This window comes from Protopterus annectens, chromosome 5.part0 (genome assembly GCF_019279795.1).
Source record: "Protopterus annectens isolate FY-2018-M chromosome 5.part0, PAN1.0, whole genome shotgun sequence".
Classification (NCBI taxonomy): domain Eukaryota; kingdom Metazoa; phylum Chordata; order Ceratodontiformes; family Protopteridae; genus Protopterus; species Protopterus annectens.
The window spans coordinates 206,172,624-206,188,722 of record NC_056735.1 but is presented as its reverse complement, the minus strand read 5'-3'; the positions used below and the strand labels follow the sequence as shown (position 1 = coordinate 206,188,722).

General features: G+C 38.0%; 1 protein-coding gene across 1 annotated transcript in view; it reads left to right on the top strand.

The window, feature by feature from the left end:
• The window catches only part of LOC122802144 (glutamate carboxypeptidase 2-like), a 1,578,923-nt gene that overhangs the window by 664,720 nt on the left and 898,104 nt on the right, over window positions 1-16,099 (top strand). Inside the window, exon 6 of the mRNA XM_044071823.1 lies at window positions 829-954. Coding sequence (XP_043927758.1) covers window positions 829-954 — 126 coding nt within the window. The remainder of the gene's footprint in view (window positions 1-828; window positions 955-16,099) is intronic.

Here is a 16,099-nt window from a genome sequence, read left to right as displayed (position 1 = left end):
TTTCTAAAGTGTAGTCAAACTATCCACTTATGCTATGCTGATGGGGTCAATAAAAATGCCAAAACATGCATGTCCACAGCCTGTGAAGTTTGTTTTTTTCTTTTTAATGTAAAAAAAAAAGACAATCAGAAGCCATGTAGCTGAAGAACTTGATGTCTTGAAGGATAATTTGCATATATGTTATGGGCCTCCACTACAGGAAGGTTAAAGTATTCCACAGTAGAATCCTTAGTTTTGTCAAAACATGCAATGACATATTTTATGATGGGATGGATGCCATAACAATTTAGAATCATTGTAGTGCTCCAAAATGCACTTAATGTTTGTTTAGATGTTTTCATGGAGTTGATAACATATATATATATATATATATATATATATATATATATATATATATATATATATATATATATGCACACACACACACGCATGCACACACGTGTGTATGTGTGTGTGGCATTTCACAGTGAGCATGCTGTGGACATTTCTAATTTCTGTGACTCGTGTAGTTACAATCATGCTAACGTTGCATCACCTGTACCTAAAGTTACACCACAGGTGCCCTGAAGAAGTCAACAGTGAAATGAAATAGAGCAGTCAAGTGTTAATATTGCTCAGCTTGAGATTTTTGCATCTGATGTTTCACGGTCATGTAAGTAACTGTGACAACGATTCTTCAGTCCTGTAGCAAGTTGCAGCTAACAGCTATGTACGACTCCTCTCAAACAGCACATTTTAAGGTTAATGAAAGTCTTGGAAGAGCAAGCATGATGGGATCTGGATGTGTTGAACCATATTCTGTTACAGCTTAATTTGTTTACTTTGCAGGGAGAGTTGGTATATGTGAACTACGCCCGGATAGAGGACTTTATCAAACTAAAACGTGACTTGAAAGTCAACTGCACGGGGAAAATTGCCATTGCCAGATACGGAAAAATCTTCAGAGGAAACAAGGTAAGTAGAGTGATGCACCAGATTTATGCAGGTGCTGTTCTGCAAGGTCTCTAGGTGAAAGCATACTTTCTTATACCACAGGGACAGTGGTCGGAGAAGTAATTGCTAGGTACAGTGAGCTTATTTCATATTTCCTGAGAATCCCTGTATTAGCTGAACTATACAATGTCATTTAAGATTACTCCACTTCAGAGTCCTCCTTTATAGCACAAGTCTGTTCTAGGTCAAGAACACAAAGCATTTGTATTTATTATAAATACTGTATTGTACTGAAATTATAAACACTGTATTGTACTGAAATTCTTCTATATATGAAGTTGAAATTTTGATTTCATCTAAAATAATGTTTCTCTTAGGAATTGCTATATTTAGAAATCTGCTTACCTGCTATGTTAGCTTCATAAAACCTACTAGGTATCTTGCATGTTTTCCTGTTGGACAGAATCATGGCTGAAAATTATCTCAGGATGAGCTCAGTTATCTGGTTATCAAGTACATAAATGTAAACAAAATGTGGAAATGTAGAAAGGAAGCTACATTTTTAAAAGAGCTGACTTTCTTCTATGTTATTAAAGAAATGTATGGTCTTCAGCAGGTAAAGGAATACAATTAAGTGTAAACAAAGCATTTATTAAACCATTAGTGCTTATTTATTAATCAGCACTTCTGTTTTTTAATGGACATTGCCCTCATGATTTAAGATTTCCTCTTATTACTTTTTATGAATATTAAAACAGCTGATTGGCACTCTGACAAATCCATAAACTACCTGGACAACACACAAGATCATGCCATTGTTGGACAAGAGTTGTAAGTGGGCATGCAACATTGCTAGCCCATGCCCTTCCCACTGTTGGCTTTATTATAGCAATAACCGACAACATGGGTGTGGTATATTGAAGATTTACCTATGGCTACTGTGGTTTAATCACAAGTGTGAACATAAAACTATATATTCTCTTTTCCTAAGCCACTGGTTCCAAAGACAGCCCCCCACCTTATGAGAAGGTTACTGCAGCTACTCATATCTCATGCACTGACACAAGAGTTCCACTATTCCCACCATCTACAAATAATTATTAGTCTGATGTATCCGAATACAGACCTTTTGTGGTCATCATAAGACCTTTTCTTCTCTTATAACCTCTGACTGTAAAAATAGATCTTCATTAAATTTTTGAAAACCTTGATTTCTGTAATAGGCTTGGCTGAGCAATCTGTCCTTTCCAGTTTTTCATAGTACAGTTTCTGGCTAGTGTTAGCATACTACACTGTAATATACCCTCAGATAATGGTATTATGATTAGGACTGGAATGCCAGATAATTTTAGATTTGTTAATATCATCTGATTGCCCAGATCATCTGACAGGCATTTGCCATTTCACTCAAAAACATGCTCAGCTGTGGCTAAGTATGGGCTCCCAAGCTTCTACCAACCCCCTGTAAGTCCAACACCAGTTTATGCAGACAAAAAAGTTATAGGTTCATAGGTTCATACTAGGCTATCTGCCCGAGGGCATTTACAAGCCCTGATAGTTTTTGTGGCTTACGCCCTTGTGGCTTACCCCCTTTAGTATGGGGAACTATACCCATTATTTCAGTGACACTGAGGTAATCCATCCATTGGTCAAGATTTCTCTTGAACAAGGCCAGCGAGGTGCTCTGCCTCACATATACTGGGATTTTATTCCACAGCATAGGGAGTCTTTATATAATCTTTATAAATCTCTTCTAATGTGTAAAAATATGATGTCAATATTTTAATAATTATCCTTGAAATTAGCCTCTATCTCCCAGAACTAGAAAGAGATTTGAATGGAAAATTAAGGAGAGAATGTTTTATTTTCTTTCCCTTGCAAAATAACCAATATCATAGTGTACAAATGATCTAGCAACTGAAGTGTAATGTCCCAGAATTTATTGTAATTACATGAGTACATGGAGACCCCAGCTTAATGTGAGAGGCCCTGCCTTAAGATATTTGCTAGAATAAGATTTAGCTCTGCAGTCAATGACCCATAACCCAGTGAGCCTTTAAAAGTTGCACAATTCCTGAATATAATCAGTTGGCTTGATCCAAACCAAAGTTTTAGAACAGCCGTTCAAAGGAAAGTAACTCTTCTTTCTGAAAAAGTTGAGATCAGTAAACTAGACCCAAACACATAGTAAAGATAATCAATGGTGATGTAAGGTCAACTCCTTTTTTATGTATGATCTCAAAGAAATATAGACCTTCCCAAGTGAATAACTGTTTGTATTGAGTATATACAGGCAATAATCGGTAGTAATTTAGAAAGTTTCATGCACAGAACCTCCAACATATTGAGAAGCATCAGTTTCAGTCCACAGTCCTGTAGGTGTCTTTGAAATGAGTTGGCTTTCTCTGTCCTCCACTCAACGCTCAGGCATCCTATGATTTCCACTTGACTGCATATCCTCAATATCCTCAACTAACCTGGAGAACAAAGGTATTCAAGTCTGCAGCTAATGAGTGTGCTTCTCATGGATACATTTTATATCTCTATCAGTTTATTCCTAATTATAATCTAAATCTTCACTATCATCTTTGCAGAAGCCCACATAGGTCATCTACTGCATCCAGTTCCTAATGAATCTAATCATGGGGAGCATCAATGTTGATAACCGAGTATAATATCTAAGGCATCATTGTAGCATTTATAAACGGCAACCCATGTGCCGTAAAAACAGTCAGTTTTGTCTAACAGTTTAAGTTTAGGAGAATTGTTACTCTGTCTAGGTTTGTCCATTCCCACTCCATTCTGGATCCTCTGAGATCCACACTGCAGAAGCTTAATACACTTTATGATTACCGCAGATGTAATGACTCTGAAGCCACTCTTTTGGAAAGAAAGTAGCGAGTCATGCTTGTGATTTTGAAAGATGTATCCTAAAATCAGCCACCTGGGAAAAACTATCACCATTTACCATATTTCTGGAAGCAGCTCTTTTGGCTGTGGGATTGATTTTAAAAATAAATAATTGTAAATAATCTCTTAGTCTAATATATGAGATTATCCTTTTACAGACTGGACCTTTAGGAGGGAATGAAGACTGCGGGCATGGTGGCTTTTAATTAAAGAACAGCATTGGATGGATTGCCCCATGCCTCATCTAATGTAATCGCTTTCTCAGACAAAAGGACTAATTTTTATATGTCTGATTTCTCATGTATAAAACCGAAAATCATGGAAAACAAAAAAAAGTCTTCCTAATGGCATGTAGTTGTTACCTCTTAACAATCAAAATTAATTTAGAGTCCAAACTTAAAACTAGCAGCAGCAGAAGACGACTTATTTTTCATTTTTCTAAAACAAAATCTAACATCTATTTTCTTAACATTATTGATCTAAGAACAGGCTACATACACTATTCAAACTAGGTGGATGGTCTGCATCCATTTGTACATGCAGACAATCCATGTGGTTGATAGAACACAAAATATAAAATGAAAAATAAAAAAAAAGTAAAAAGTATATGTGAAAGTATTTTTAATTTGTCCCTTGTTTTTAAATTGTATATGTTGTATTTTTTAAATGGTAATGTTATTTGTTTATAAAACATTACTGGATTATTGAAGTGAGCTGACAGAGTTTGAATTTATAGGAATACGATTCCTGTATAATTTTAATAACATGTTGGTGTGAAAGCTTATATTGTGTGTAATAGTCATTTTGCTGTGGTATCTTTTGAGCTGGTGCATTTTGTTTTTGGATCCATGTTTTTTTTTCTTCCTGTTTTGCTAATAAGTTCTTCATATCGATCAGTGCCCTAGTAGCCTTGGCTATATGGATTACATCCTGCCAAGGATATATAACAGCCAACCAGCTTCCAAAGCTTCAGGATACCTTCCATGTGTCCAAACTGTCGAGCAGCTCAAGCTGAGCTGACTAAAAGACAAGTCTGGGTGAAAGCCCTTCACTTTTTTTCTACTGCAGAAGACTGCACCCCTTTGAGGCTTTTGAGGATCAGTGGAAGGCTTGTACTTTCCTTAGCTGGACAGGTAAGTTCCCTTTGGGGAAAACAACCTTCCATTTTCTACTGATGTTTTATTGCTTTCCACTTCACGATAGTTATTTTAAAGCTAGGAGTATACTGTTTTGATGGACTGTCTCAAGACTGTAAAGTACTTGTAAATAGAGCTCTCATTTCTTTCAGCTTAGAAGCAGTGTTAACTAAATGATAAAAGCATTTTCTGTGGAGAAATTGTGTTTTTCCATTGTGGAATAGTGTTGGAAAGTGCTTTTTACTGTGTTTTTTCCTGCCAAAAAAGTACATTTTGTAGACCGGTAGTTTTACTGGCATTTGTTGCTTGTGTTCCACAAAGTACAGGATCCATTTTTGGCTTGATCATGGAACATATTTTCGGTTTTGTAGTTAGTCCTTCTTCCAGCCACAAAAAAGAAAAATTACGCAAACGGCCTTTGCCTCCACAGCAGTCTAGCAGTTTGCCTCATCTGTAGGTGGGTGACTCTACTGTGGTCATCTTTAACCCCAGATCTCTGTGGTGTAACACCAACAGCAACTAAGGACCAGAGGTTAGCCACATCCTCTGCAGCAGTTGGGGTCCCCTCAGTGGGCAAGGGAGAGCCACTCCTGGGAGAGGGAGCAGGGAAGGTTTCCCTGTTGTTTCAGAATGCTGGCTTATCCTTGGGAAGCAGCATCTGCCATTAGTAACATGATGCCCCCATTTTTCCTGTCAAAGACACAGAAATCCATACATGTTTTTACTCCTCATATTTCTGAGGATAGCAATAGTTTACTGAGACTGATTCAGGTATTGATTCAGGCTGCTGATCCTTCTGGTACAGCACTTTCTGGTAAAAGAAAGAGAGGTGCCTTCTTTCCTGAAGAGATTCAAGATTCTGAATCTGAACAGGAAGATGCAGGGACGGATTTAGATTTAAGGTTTTGTCCTCAGATTTCACATTCTCCCTGTGGTGGGGGGCTGAGACTATTTTTAGAATGTGCCAATGTTTCCAGTCCCTCAGAAAATACTATGAGGTGTTACAGAAGGATTTTCCAAAACCTACACCTATTTCTCCTGTCCTATCTGCATTACAGGATGTGTGACTTACTGCCTGCAGTTTTCCTGATAGTCAAACAGCTGTCCCTAAAAAGGTAGATTTGGATGCATAAAGTTCCTCAATCTTTTAAAATTTTATACACTATTCCCAAACCTGACCCATCAGCTAAAGCCTTAGTTGACTCTTCTGCTGCTAAGCACTTATTAGAAAGAGAAGGACTGGAATTAATGGGAAAAGTATGTATAGGTATAGGAAAAAGTGTATACTTCTGGAACTTTGAATTTCAGAATTGTAAATTGTCAGGCTCATGTGTTAAAGTTTATTCTAACATATTGTGAACCTACATGAAATGTTGTATCTAAAGTTTCTTCTTGTAGAAACATCTGCTTTAAGTAATATAGTTTTTTCTATTGCACAGGTCACACCTCATTGTTTACAGTGTGTGTATGACATTGCTGGTTCTTCTTTCAGGGATATGGCCACTAGCGCTGTTTTAAGGAGGTTTGCTTGTCTGCATTCTCCGAACCTCCCAGATAATGTAAAGAATGAGATTTTAAATTTGCGACTAAAGGGGCAAGCTGATCAGGGAATCTAGAAGATTTTTCAACCCTCCTTTTTCAAATTGTCCAAGCTATTTCCTTACTTCTTATCAAGTTTCATCAAAAAAACAGAATAAACATTCTTAACAGAAGTCAAGTAAACAGATGTTTAAGAAGTGGCAAGGAGGTTCCAAAAAGAAGTCTCAAACCTCCCAAAACCAAGGACACTCCAACAAGTCTGAATAACTGTTCAAAAGACCTTTCGACCCCATCTCACCCTAGCCCGTTTTCTCTTCCAGAATGTCTGAATCTCCATTTTTATAATTGGCAACAGATTGTTTCAGATAAATGGGTTCTGAAAAACCATTCATCAAGGTTACAAATGGCTGTGGGAGAAAATTCCTCCTTTCTGGGTGGGGCATCTTTCCTCATCCTGCAGAACAGGCACTTTTGTTTCTACCTGGGGTTTTATTCAAGGATGTTCCTAATCCCAAACAAATAAAATGTTTGGAGCCATTTCTGGATAATTCTTTTCTAAACCTGTTTGTGATAGTTCTCAAATGCAAAATTGTCACCTTAAAACCCGTTACCTCTTCATCCTCTTTCAAGTTTCCTATCACAATCTATTTATCTAGAATCTGCCTTACCCTTTTGGGCTATTCACTGCACCAAGTGTGTTCACAAGTGTCTAGTTCCGGTTATAGCTCATTGCAGGCTACAGGGTATCCATATTTTTTTCTGTATTTAGATGACTTGCTTATCGTTGTAGAGTCTTTTTCAAAATGCCATGAATCTTTTTCTTGGGTGAGAAAGCTCTTGCCCAAGATGAGATTAAAAGAGAACATTCATAATTCTTTCTCGACTCCCTCGTACACGATTGTGTTCTGGGATGTCAGCTAGACACCTCAGTTCAAAGAGCTTTTCCTCCACAGTAAAAAACATATCTTTATTTAGATCTATTTCTAAGGTTTCCACTCAGACTTCAGTCACTGTGAGGGAATATCTTAGGACTCAGTGCATGTATGATTCTCATGATACCCCTGATAAGACTCCATATGAAAAAAATACAGTGGCATCTCAAACCTCTTTGGTCCCATCCTCAACACCCTTTGTCTTTCCAGATCCCAGTACTGTTTTTTGTCAGAAGGGAAATCACATGGTAAAGACAGTGTTAAGTTCAACTTACACAAGTGTACTTTTGTTACTAACTTATGCAGTTCCTCTATTTTTGAGGGATCCCTGTTCTTTCACCTTTTGATGATAGTTTTTTTCACTAATTGGATAAGCAACACTAACCTCTGGTGCTTCTTAGATACCTGTTCCACCCAAAAATATATAATGTGCATATAGTGTCACCTTTCCTTGCAACTCTTGCCAGTTGTATCCTTGTTTTTTCAGTGCCTGTATTTATATGGACAGCAGCTGTAGATACAGTGCAAAATAACACAGGTGATGGGGGACATCCCTATCCTGCACCCCCCATCCTCTAAAGAAAACGTCTATGATAAACCTGCTCTGATTTTTACCTCAGCTTTAGTACTCTCATATGTACCATGCAACATGACAGTAACATTATTAGGTATTCCCCATTCTCTCATAAACCCAAAAAGGATTACTGCCTTACCCTTTCACATGTCTTTTTGCCATCAAGCAACACCATCATTACCTTTTTTATTCTGTAGCAGAACATCCTGCATAGCCAACAGGGTATGTATAACAGAATCTGCCCTTAACTAGTCCACACTGATTTCCATATATTATTCCTGGCAATGTATTTGCCAACCTATTTGCCAATATTGCCATAAACGCCTTGTAGTCTTGATTAAAGACAGTAGTGGGTCTGTAGGTCAGCTGGCCCAGATCCTTTTTTTCCTTATATTTTACAGAGACTATTGCCTCTTTCCAAGACATGGAAGGGCTCGACCCTTTTTATATTTCATTTTGGTTAGACCCCCCCACCCACCAAATATTTGGTCGTTAACTACCAGCCCAACATCTAATAGAATACCATCTATTCCTGGTAATTTATTCTTAACCATTTTGTTCCAGATATCTTCTATTTCCCCCAGCATCTCCTTCCTTCTAAGCCCATTACCTCATCCTTCCTGATCTTGGGTAGCTCAGTGGAGTCTCACCAATTATCCTCTTCATCTTTCCTTTCTACCTGCCTCTCATCTTCCTCATACAATTCTTTATAGCACCTTTCAAATTCCTTTAATATATCCTAAGCTTTTTCAGTTCCAGCCATGTCAAATGAGCTTTTATTTTCAAATATGCCCACCTCCATCTCCTGCTGCCTCTGCCTACCTATTAGCATGTATCAGGATTGTGGGTTTGCACTGAAATAGACTTGTTTTACTCTTGCAGTTCTGAACTGTAAACTCTTATCTAGTTCCTCTTGCAATCTACTTTTTATTTCACCTTCCCATTCCTTCACTTATCACCCCATTGCCTTCTTTCCATTTGAAGCTCTCCTAGTTCTTGTTCCAACACTCTCACCCTATTCTTTAACTCCCTCTCCTTGTTTTCATATAATTCCTTCTCCTGTATCTTACTTTTACAAATATCCCTGGCATTTACTATCTATGTCGTTATCCCCAAAAGTATCTTTCATCATACTTCTACCTACATATTTTCCTTTTTGTACTTGACAAGTATTCTGGAAATCTGTGATGCTTACCCAACCCCTTCTGGCTTTCTGCCTCGGACTCCACCTCCACCAGTGCATGATCCACACATTGTACCTTTATTCTCCTTAAGACTTCTAAAGCTTCTGGGTATATCTATACCTTGTCTAAGCTTAGACCACTCTTTATGTTTCACTGAGTAAAACGTATATTCCTGACAGCCCCCAACCCTTTTTCAGGTTACTTTGCTAAGAATCTTCCTTCCTCTGTTCCCTCCCTACCATTTGCCTCTTTGGCCGTACACTTCCCCATTTCCTAATTACACAATTCCAGTCCCCCATAACTAAACTTCATCACTCTGGTACTGCGACTACTTTTGGTCAACTCCCACTTTTGTCAGTCATGCTTCTGTTTTCTTTGTATTCCTCCTAACACCCAGATAAAGACTCTCAAACAATCTCTTTTCTCCCTGTTTCCAACTCCCTCTTTCCTGCCATACATCCATTGTTATCCCTTATCCTGGCTGTAAACACGCCTCCTCTTCCCTTTCTTCCTTCCCATGCTGTCCTTGCCGTCACTCAACCCCCCCATTTAAATTGTTACTCCCCTCCTTTCCTAGTTCATTTCTACATAATGTGACTATATTATACCCTCTGTTCTTTATGTACTGTATTACCCAATCTCTTTTAATAGGGTTTTCAATCTGTTTACGTTTAATGCAGCTATCCATATTCTTTTTACTCCTTGCATTAATGTATTTTTTTAGTTTATCCTTTTATAGTAAATTTTGTTTCCTCCTTAGCTGCAGTACAATTTGCCTCTTTTTATTATTTTTCCTCCTACTCTTTCCTAACTTCTTTCTTCATTCTAAAGGTCATTTGACCATATGGGCCTTGGGTACTTTTTTGTGTAAACCCAAAGAGGGAGTTGGAAACAGGGAGAAAAGAGATTGTTTGAAATGGCTTAGTGTTAAATCACTTTGGCTATAGTGTGCAGGGTCCTTGGTTTGAAACTTGCAATTGCTGCTTATTTAGTGGGGAGGGTGGCCTAATGGTTAAAGTGTTTGCCTTATAAACACAAGGTACAAGGTTTGAATCCAGTTAGCCTAGTACTAATCTATGAATCTATGAATCCTTAATCTTTTCTTAACCCTCATACTACCCTCCTATCTCCCCTCTACCCCTCCTCCCAAACTAATAACTATGTACACACCTTCTAACTAGTCTTCCAAGATGTAAGATCTTCACACTGTAGTGACATCCCGCCAACCTCTGAGCATCATTATAGCTGCTGCTTCAGCTTAGGTTGACTCCACTCTGCAGCACCACTAATCTTCCTACAAACTCGCTCTTATTCCTTCTGTTTTAGATTGTCTCCCATTTGTATCATCCCTCTCATCTCAATCACTTCCTCTCAATCTGCCTTCCTTCAGCATTATCTGTCTCTGCTACTCTACCATGATTACCAATTGCTCCTCGCATATCAGTACATGAGAAGCAGTTCTGTGGCACCGTCTCCTTTCGTTCACACAGACTAATTAATCTACCACCATCTCTGGTGATCTTCATTCCTCCTTTCTATTCTTTATTAGACTTCCCACTTAACAGCCCTTCCCTTTATTCCTTCTGATCCATGCTAAGAATGTTCTGCTTCAGCTTACTGCTTTCCTTGCCTTCTTATTTCATGTCTCAATCAGCCATCCTAGTTTATCCCCTGTTTTATCCCACTTTCTTTCAGTGACCTTTAGTTCTGTTCATATTGCTTTAGTTTGAGTCCCACCCCCCCCACACCTAAATGCCACGCGCACTTTTCCTGCATGCACGGATTAGACCAGTACTCACACGGTCTGCTTGGATTCATTCTGTAAATTTGTTTAATACATTGAATGGTTGGGTTTTTCCGTAGTTTTTCTTGGCCATTATTTGTCTGTCTCTGTCTCTTCATAATTCTCTTTGGACTTGCCTTTATTGGTTCAAGTTTTACTGCCTCCTTTTTATCCCCATCCCCTTCCCGAATCTCCTATCCTTCACCATTACATCTATAACAGAGTACCACTTCCTTTGGCGTACTGGTACATTTCAAAAGTCAGTGAAGGCCCCTCCATGTCCTTTTTGTTAAACTTGTCCCTTTCTATTGAGTTTACAAATTTGATGTGTGATTGCTGATTGCCTCAAGTTTCCAATGCATTTTGTCCCATGCAGATAACTGAAAGAAAATTTCTATAAACCTAGAAGTAGAAATAAAACCTGTGTAAACAGTTATTTAATAGGAGCATTCACTTTTCCCCTCAGTCACGATAGTAGTCTAGGGAGAGATGAGCCCTCCCCCTTCTGATCCTTCATTTAAGAGTTAAAGAATGCAAAGTTTTACTATTTTACAGGGTTTACCAAAGTCCACTGTGTCCTTCTCTGCACTGTACTCAGTTTTCAGCCAAGCAAATCAAAAATCGATCTTTTTTTTCCTTGTGCAATTCCATCCTTTCTTACAGCAAGTTCTGTCTTCTAAAAAGTGGGAAAGGAACCCTGTTTCTTACATTTATGCTGTTGATACCTTCCATTTCTACTTCTTGACTACCTCTTTTGTCCTCCATTCCCATCTTACCTCAATTCACAGGAGGCTTTTTGGCTTCTGCAGGGTCAGAAAATGTCTTTGGTGTACCTGAGAAAATTATTAGATGGGCAGGAAAGGGAATTCACCATATCAGGCCTTTTTGGTTACACAGTTTGGTAACTGGCAGGAAGGCATTATATTTCCTGTATTTCTGCTGAAAAGTCCATACCAATTAAGACCTTGTCCTCTCCCACAAGCATCCTGACCCCAACCTTCCATACCTTTGTTAGAATAGTCTCCCATTGTTCATAGGTCTGGAATCTGACAGTTATCAGATGAGGGTGAGACAGTACCCCAAGCACTATGTTGCAATGCAGCCCTATGCACTGTTTCCACCGTAGTTTCTGTAATATCCATTCCTGTCCATCATGCCAGTAATTGTTACACTTCACATAATCCCCAGCTTCATTTTTCTCAGGTACTCACCATTTTCAGATTCTCCCCCCTCAAGTGATCCTCTAGGTTTATTAAGTTTGCCTTCATGTAGTCCAGTCTTGCCTCTTCTGCCTTAGTCCTTGCTCTCAGTTCTACATTATTGCCAACCATTGCCTGTATGGGTGTTGAGTGATCGAGAGCCATCTCCACTGTTTCCCATTTCTTCTCCTAACTCAGAATACAATCCTTCAAAGTCTCTTTCATCTCTTTAATTTCCATCCATATAGTGTATAACAGTATCACTTATGCCTTTCTCCTCTCTGGTCTGGTATACCTTCCCTGTTTCTTCACCTTGCTCATCTTCTCCTCACAGCAGCTACAGTTACTAAAGTAAGTTACAAACTCCGCTCCTGTTTTTTTTTTTTTGGCTTGTTGGTTTTAGTCATCCACAAACTTCTTCACCACTTGTAATTTCATACCTCAGGGATTTATACTTTTTAAACTAGAGTAAATCTAATAAATCTTATTTTAATTTTTCCAGTGGTACTGCAGTTGTAACAGGCAGCTACTTGCAAAATGCCATACTGGAAAACCAGTTGATGAACTTAGTGTTACACAGAAACAGGATCAGCTCTTCGGGCTGTGCAAAACAAATTTTGTGTTCTGTAGTATGCAATGGTAAACTAATATAGTGCTGAAGTTTATCTTTTAGCCCTTTCTCAGTCAGCACTTTTAGTGAGGTGGTACACAGTTTTCTTTTTTGGTATTGATGAAATGTCATATTCAAAACAGATCCTGCATCACTGGAACACAAGTGAGTTCATGGACCATGCAGTTCTGATATTTTCTTTCTCTGAAATCTTGCTGGTTTCACAAGTGAAATGAGTTCTGATTAGATCCCATGTTTTTGGTTGAAGTGAGCTTGTCCAGTTTCAAGCTGCACAAAACTAGGATTTCTCAGCAGACTAGTCAAGGAGTGAACAAAGGACATTATTTCCCTTTTTCCTGCATTCTTAGCAACTTTACAAATCCAAAGATCACTCCTCCTGGTAGTCTTTCAATTTAAGGAAGGTGCTCTGCAAGGACATATTCCATCTGAGTCCCCATTTATGACACCTGTCTGTCCGTCTCTGGTAATGCCATGTCAAACTCTGAGGTTTGCAAATTAGGCTAGTTGCAATGTCTTATTCTCCTGAAGTGTTTGTCATTTGCTGCAGCTGGCTGACTACATCCTTAATCTTCTGTGCTGTACTAAATAGTACAGCATTTTGATGATCACTTCCGTCACCTCCCATGCTGTGTTCCAAACAATCTCAAGACACTGATAATGCCTCAGGAAAAATACATCCAATCACATAAAAAATAATTTATTTTTTAGATCATTTACACTGTAATTTCCCTGGAATTTAATAATCTTTGGACCAAACTTGTGTCAGCAAGTCTTTTAATACAAAAAAATATGTATGCATACATCTGTGTGTGCATGTGTGTCTGTAAATACATATATACGCATGTATACATATACATCTATATCGTCTATATATATATATATATATATATATATATATATATATATATATATATGTATATATATATATATATATATATATACACACACACACACACACACACACATATATATATATATATATATATATATATATATATATATATATATATATATATATATGTGTGTGTGTGTGCGCAAGTGAGTGTATAAGTATACATACACATACATCTACACATCTAAAAAGCAGCAGAGACATAAAGCAGACTTGTAAAACATAAACTACGTTAGCTGCCATAAGGAGAAGCTGCAAGGTTCTTGTAAAATCTTTTATTATTTACAAATGAATGCTTTTGTTCTTGTAACAGTAATGAACTTCTTCAGATAAGTTTAAAAACAAAAGAGTTTTTAAATAAGGCCCAAAATGATCATCTGGTCTAAGGATGATGTCATTAAACCTTCCCATTTACATTTCTTAAAGCTCCAAAGTGCTGTATAAAGTGGTATTTAAAGTGCATAAGCACAGTAATCTAAAAGTGTGAGATTATTCAATCACTAAAAGCTTTAAAATGCACTGAATAAGTAAACTTATACTTAATATATATTAAAATATATATTAAGAATAACAGAACCAAAGAGTAAAAGTAAAATTATTGAAAATACAAATTCTCAATGAGCACATTGACATGTAAACATTCCCAAATGGAAATAATAATTATGCTTTATTTGGTTAAAGTTTTATGCTTTCGAGCAGTAATCATTAAAGCCTGGCCAGATGCAAGCATTTAAAAGTAGCTGCTAAAATAATTATTTTTCTTCTAAAACCAGTGCCATGAACCCCCTCTCATGCTGGGGTCTATATTAGAACACCGAACATTTAAAATATTAAATGTTCTAATATTGACCTGTTTTCAGCGAACACTGAAAATAGGGTTAGGGCGCGGGTGAGGTGAATGTGCAATAGTGACGGACTTTAGGGTTAGGGTTTGGGTTAAGGTAAGTGGATAGTTAGTGGTGTGTGTATAGTTTAGTGTAGGGTAAGAGTTTAGGTGTATGTGTGTGGATTGCTGTTTGTTTGGTGTGCTAGTGTTGTGTGCATGTGTTTTTGAACAGCAAATTTTTTCCTTAGGAAAAAATTTGCTGTTCTGAATTTTCAGTGTTTAGTATTTTCGACTGGTAGGGTTCCATATTAGAACACTCAACATTTTGAATGTTCGGTGTTCTAATATAGACCCTCATACTGATACTGGCCTTCTCTATAATGATATATTTTGAAATGGTGGTTAGGGTACATGTGAACATGTTTTGCTAAAGCATTATTCAGATGTATTTTTTTATATCTTATTCATGTTCATAAATCTAGTACCATAATCTACATTCCATTTTGCCTATATAAAAGCACAGGCAGGACTGGCATAGTCCTACATATACAACTCCCTTAGCCTCTCAGTTATATATATACCCTTTATCTGATGCTTCTTACCACAGAAGCCACAGAATTCCCAGCAGGGATAAGATTGTTATTATGTGTATTATTGCTGGTATTGTTGTTTGTCATATTCTCCAGGGTAGGTTTAAAATTAGAGCCCCTACGGTATACTGTAGTGGGTCTTTCACTTACTTTGTTTTTAAGTAGAATGTCACCACACATAATAACCCAGTTTTTGTTTAAAATCCACTTAAGTGCTTTAGAATCACTGCTAAAACATACTAAAACTATTGGTTGGGCTACAGCTATATTGTGCTCCAGCCAGCCTAGAAGATTGTCCCCCAGATTCCCAAAAGCTTGCACGGCGTGCATGATTAGTGTTAGATGAAATTTTGCCAATATGGCGGCCGAGCGATCCACGTACATGTACGTCTGATGTGCGAGAGCGCTGTAGCACTAGTGCTGCATCTCCCCAGCCCCCGTATGCAAATCACCCCATTTGCAGATGAAAACCATGCAAACGAGGTAAACTTGCCATCCAGGAAGCAGGGCATGCAGGACTAGTGTAATATGCAGAAATGTATTCGGTTAGTAACCGGGTACGGTACTGCAAACTGCAAAACAGAGCTATGACAGCTCCAAATAAAGGCTGCATAGCATTGAGGAAGCATGCCAATGGCCAAGTAGTAGACAATTGGCATTGCAAACAATGCCAAATGTACAAAATACAATTTTTATGATATGTCCGCCGATCATGTCCATTGAAGCATAGGGCAGCGGCGCACAAACGGTGACCAGTGGGGAAATAAGAAAATAAACCTAAAAACAACAGTCCAAGTAAAATCAGTATTCCGCCATGCAAGTCAATGGCAAGCAAAAGACAACCTGGCCAGTGAGCAGTGGGTGCTAAGGGGGAAGGCACAATGCGACACATGTAACTATGCATTAGCAGGCAATTCTATGCAAATGAGGGGAAGGATAGTGAATCCCGGTTTTCCCCAGCATGTGAGGC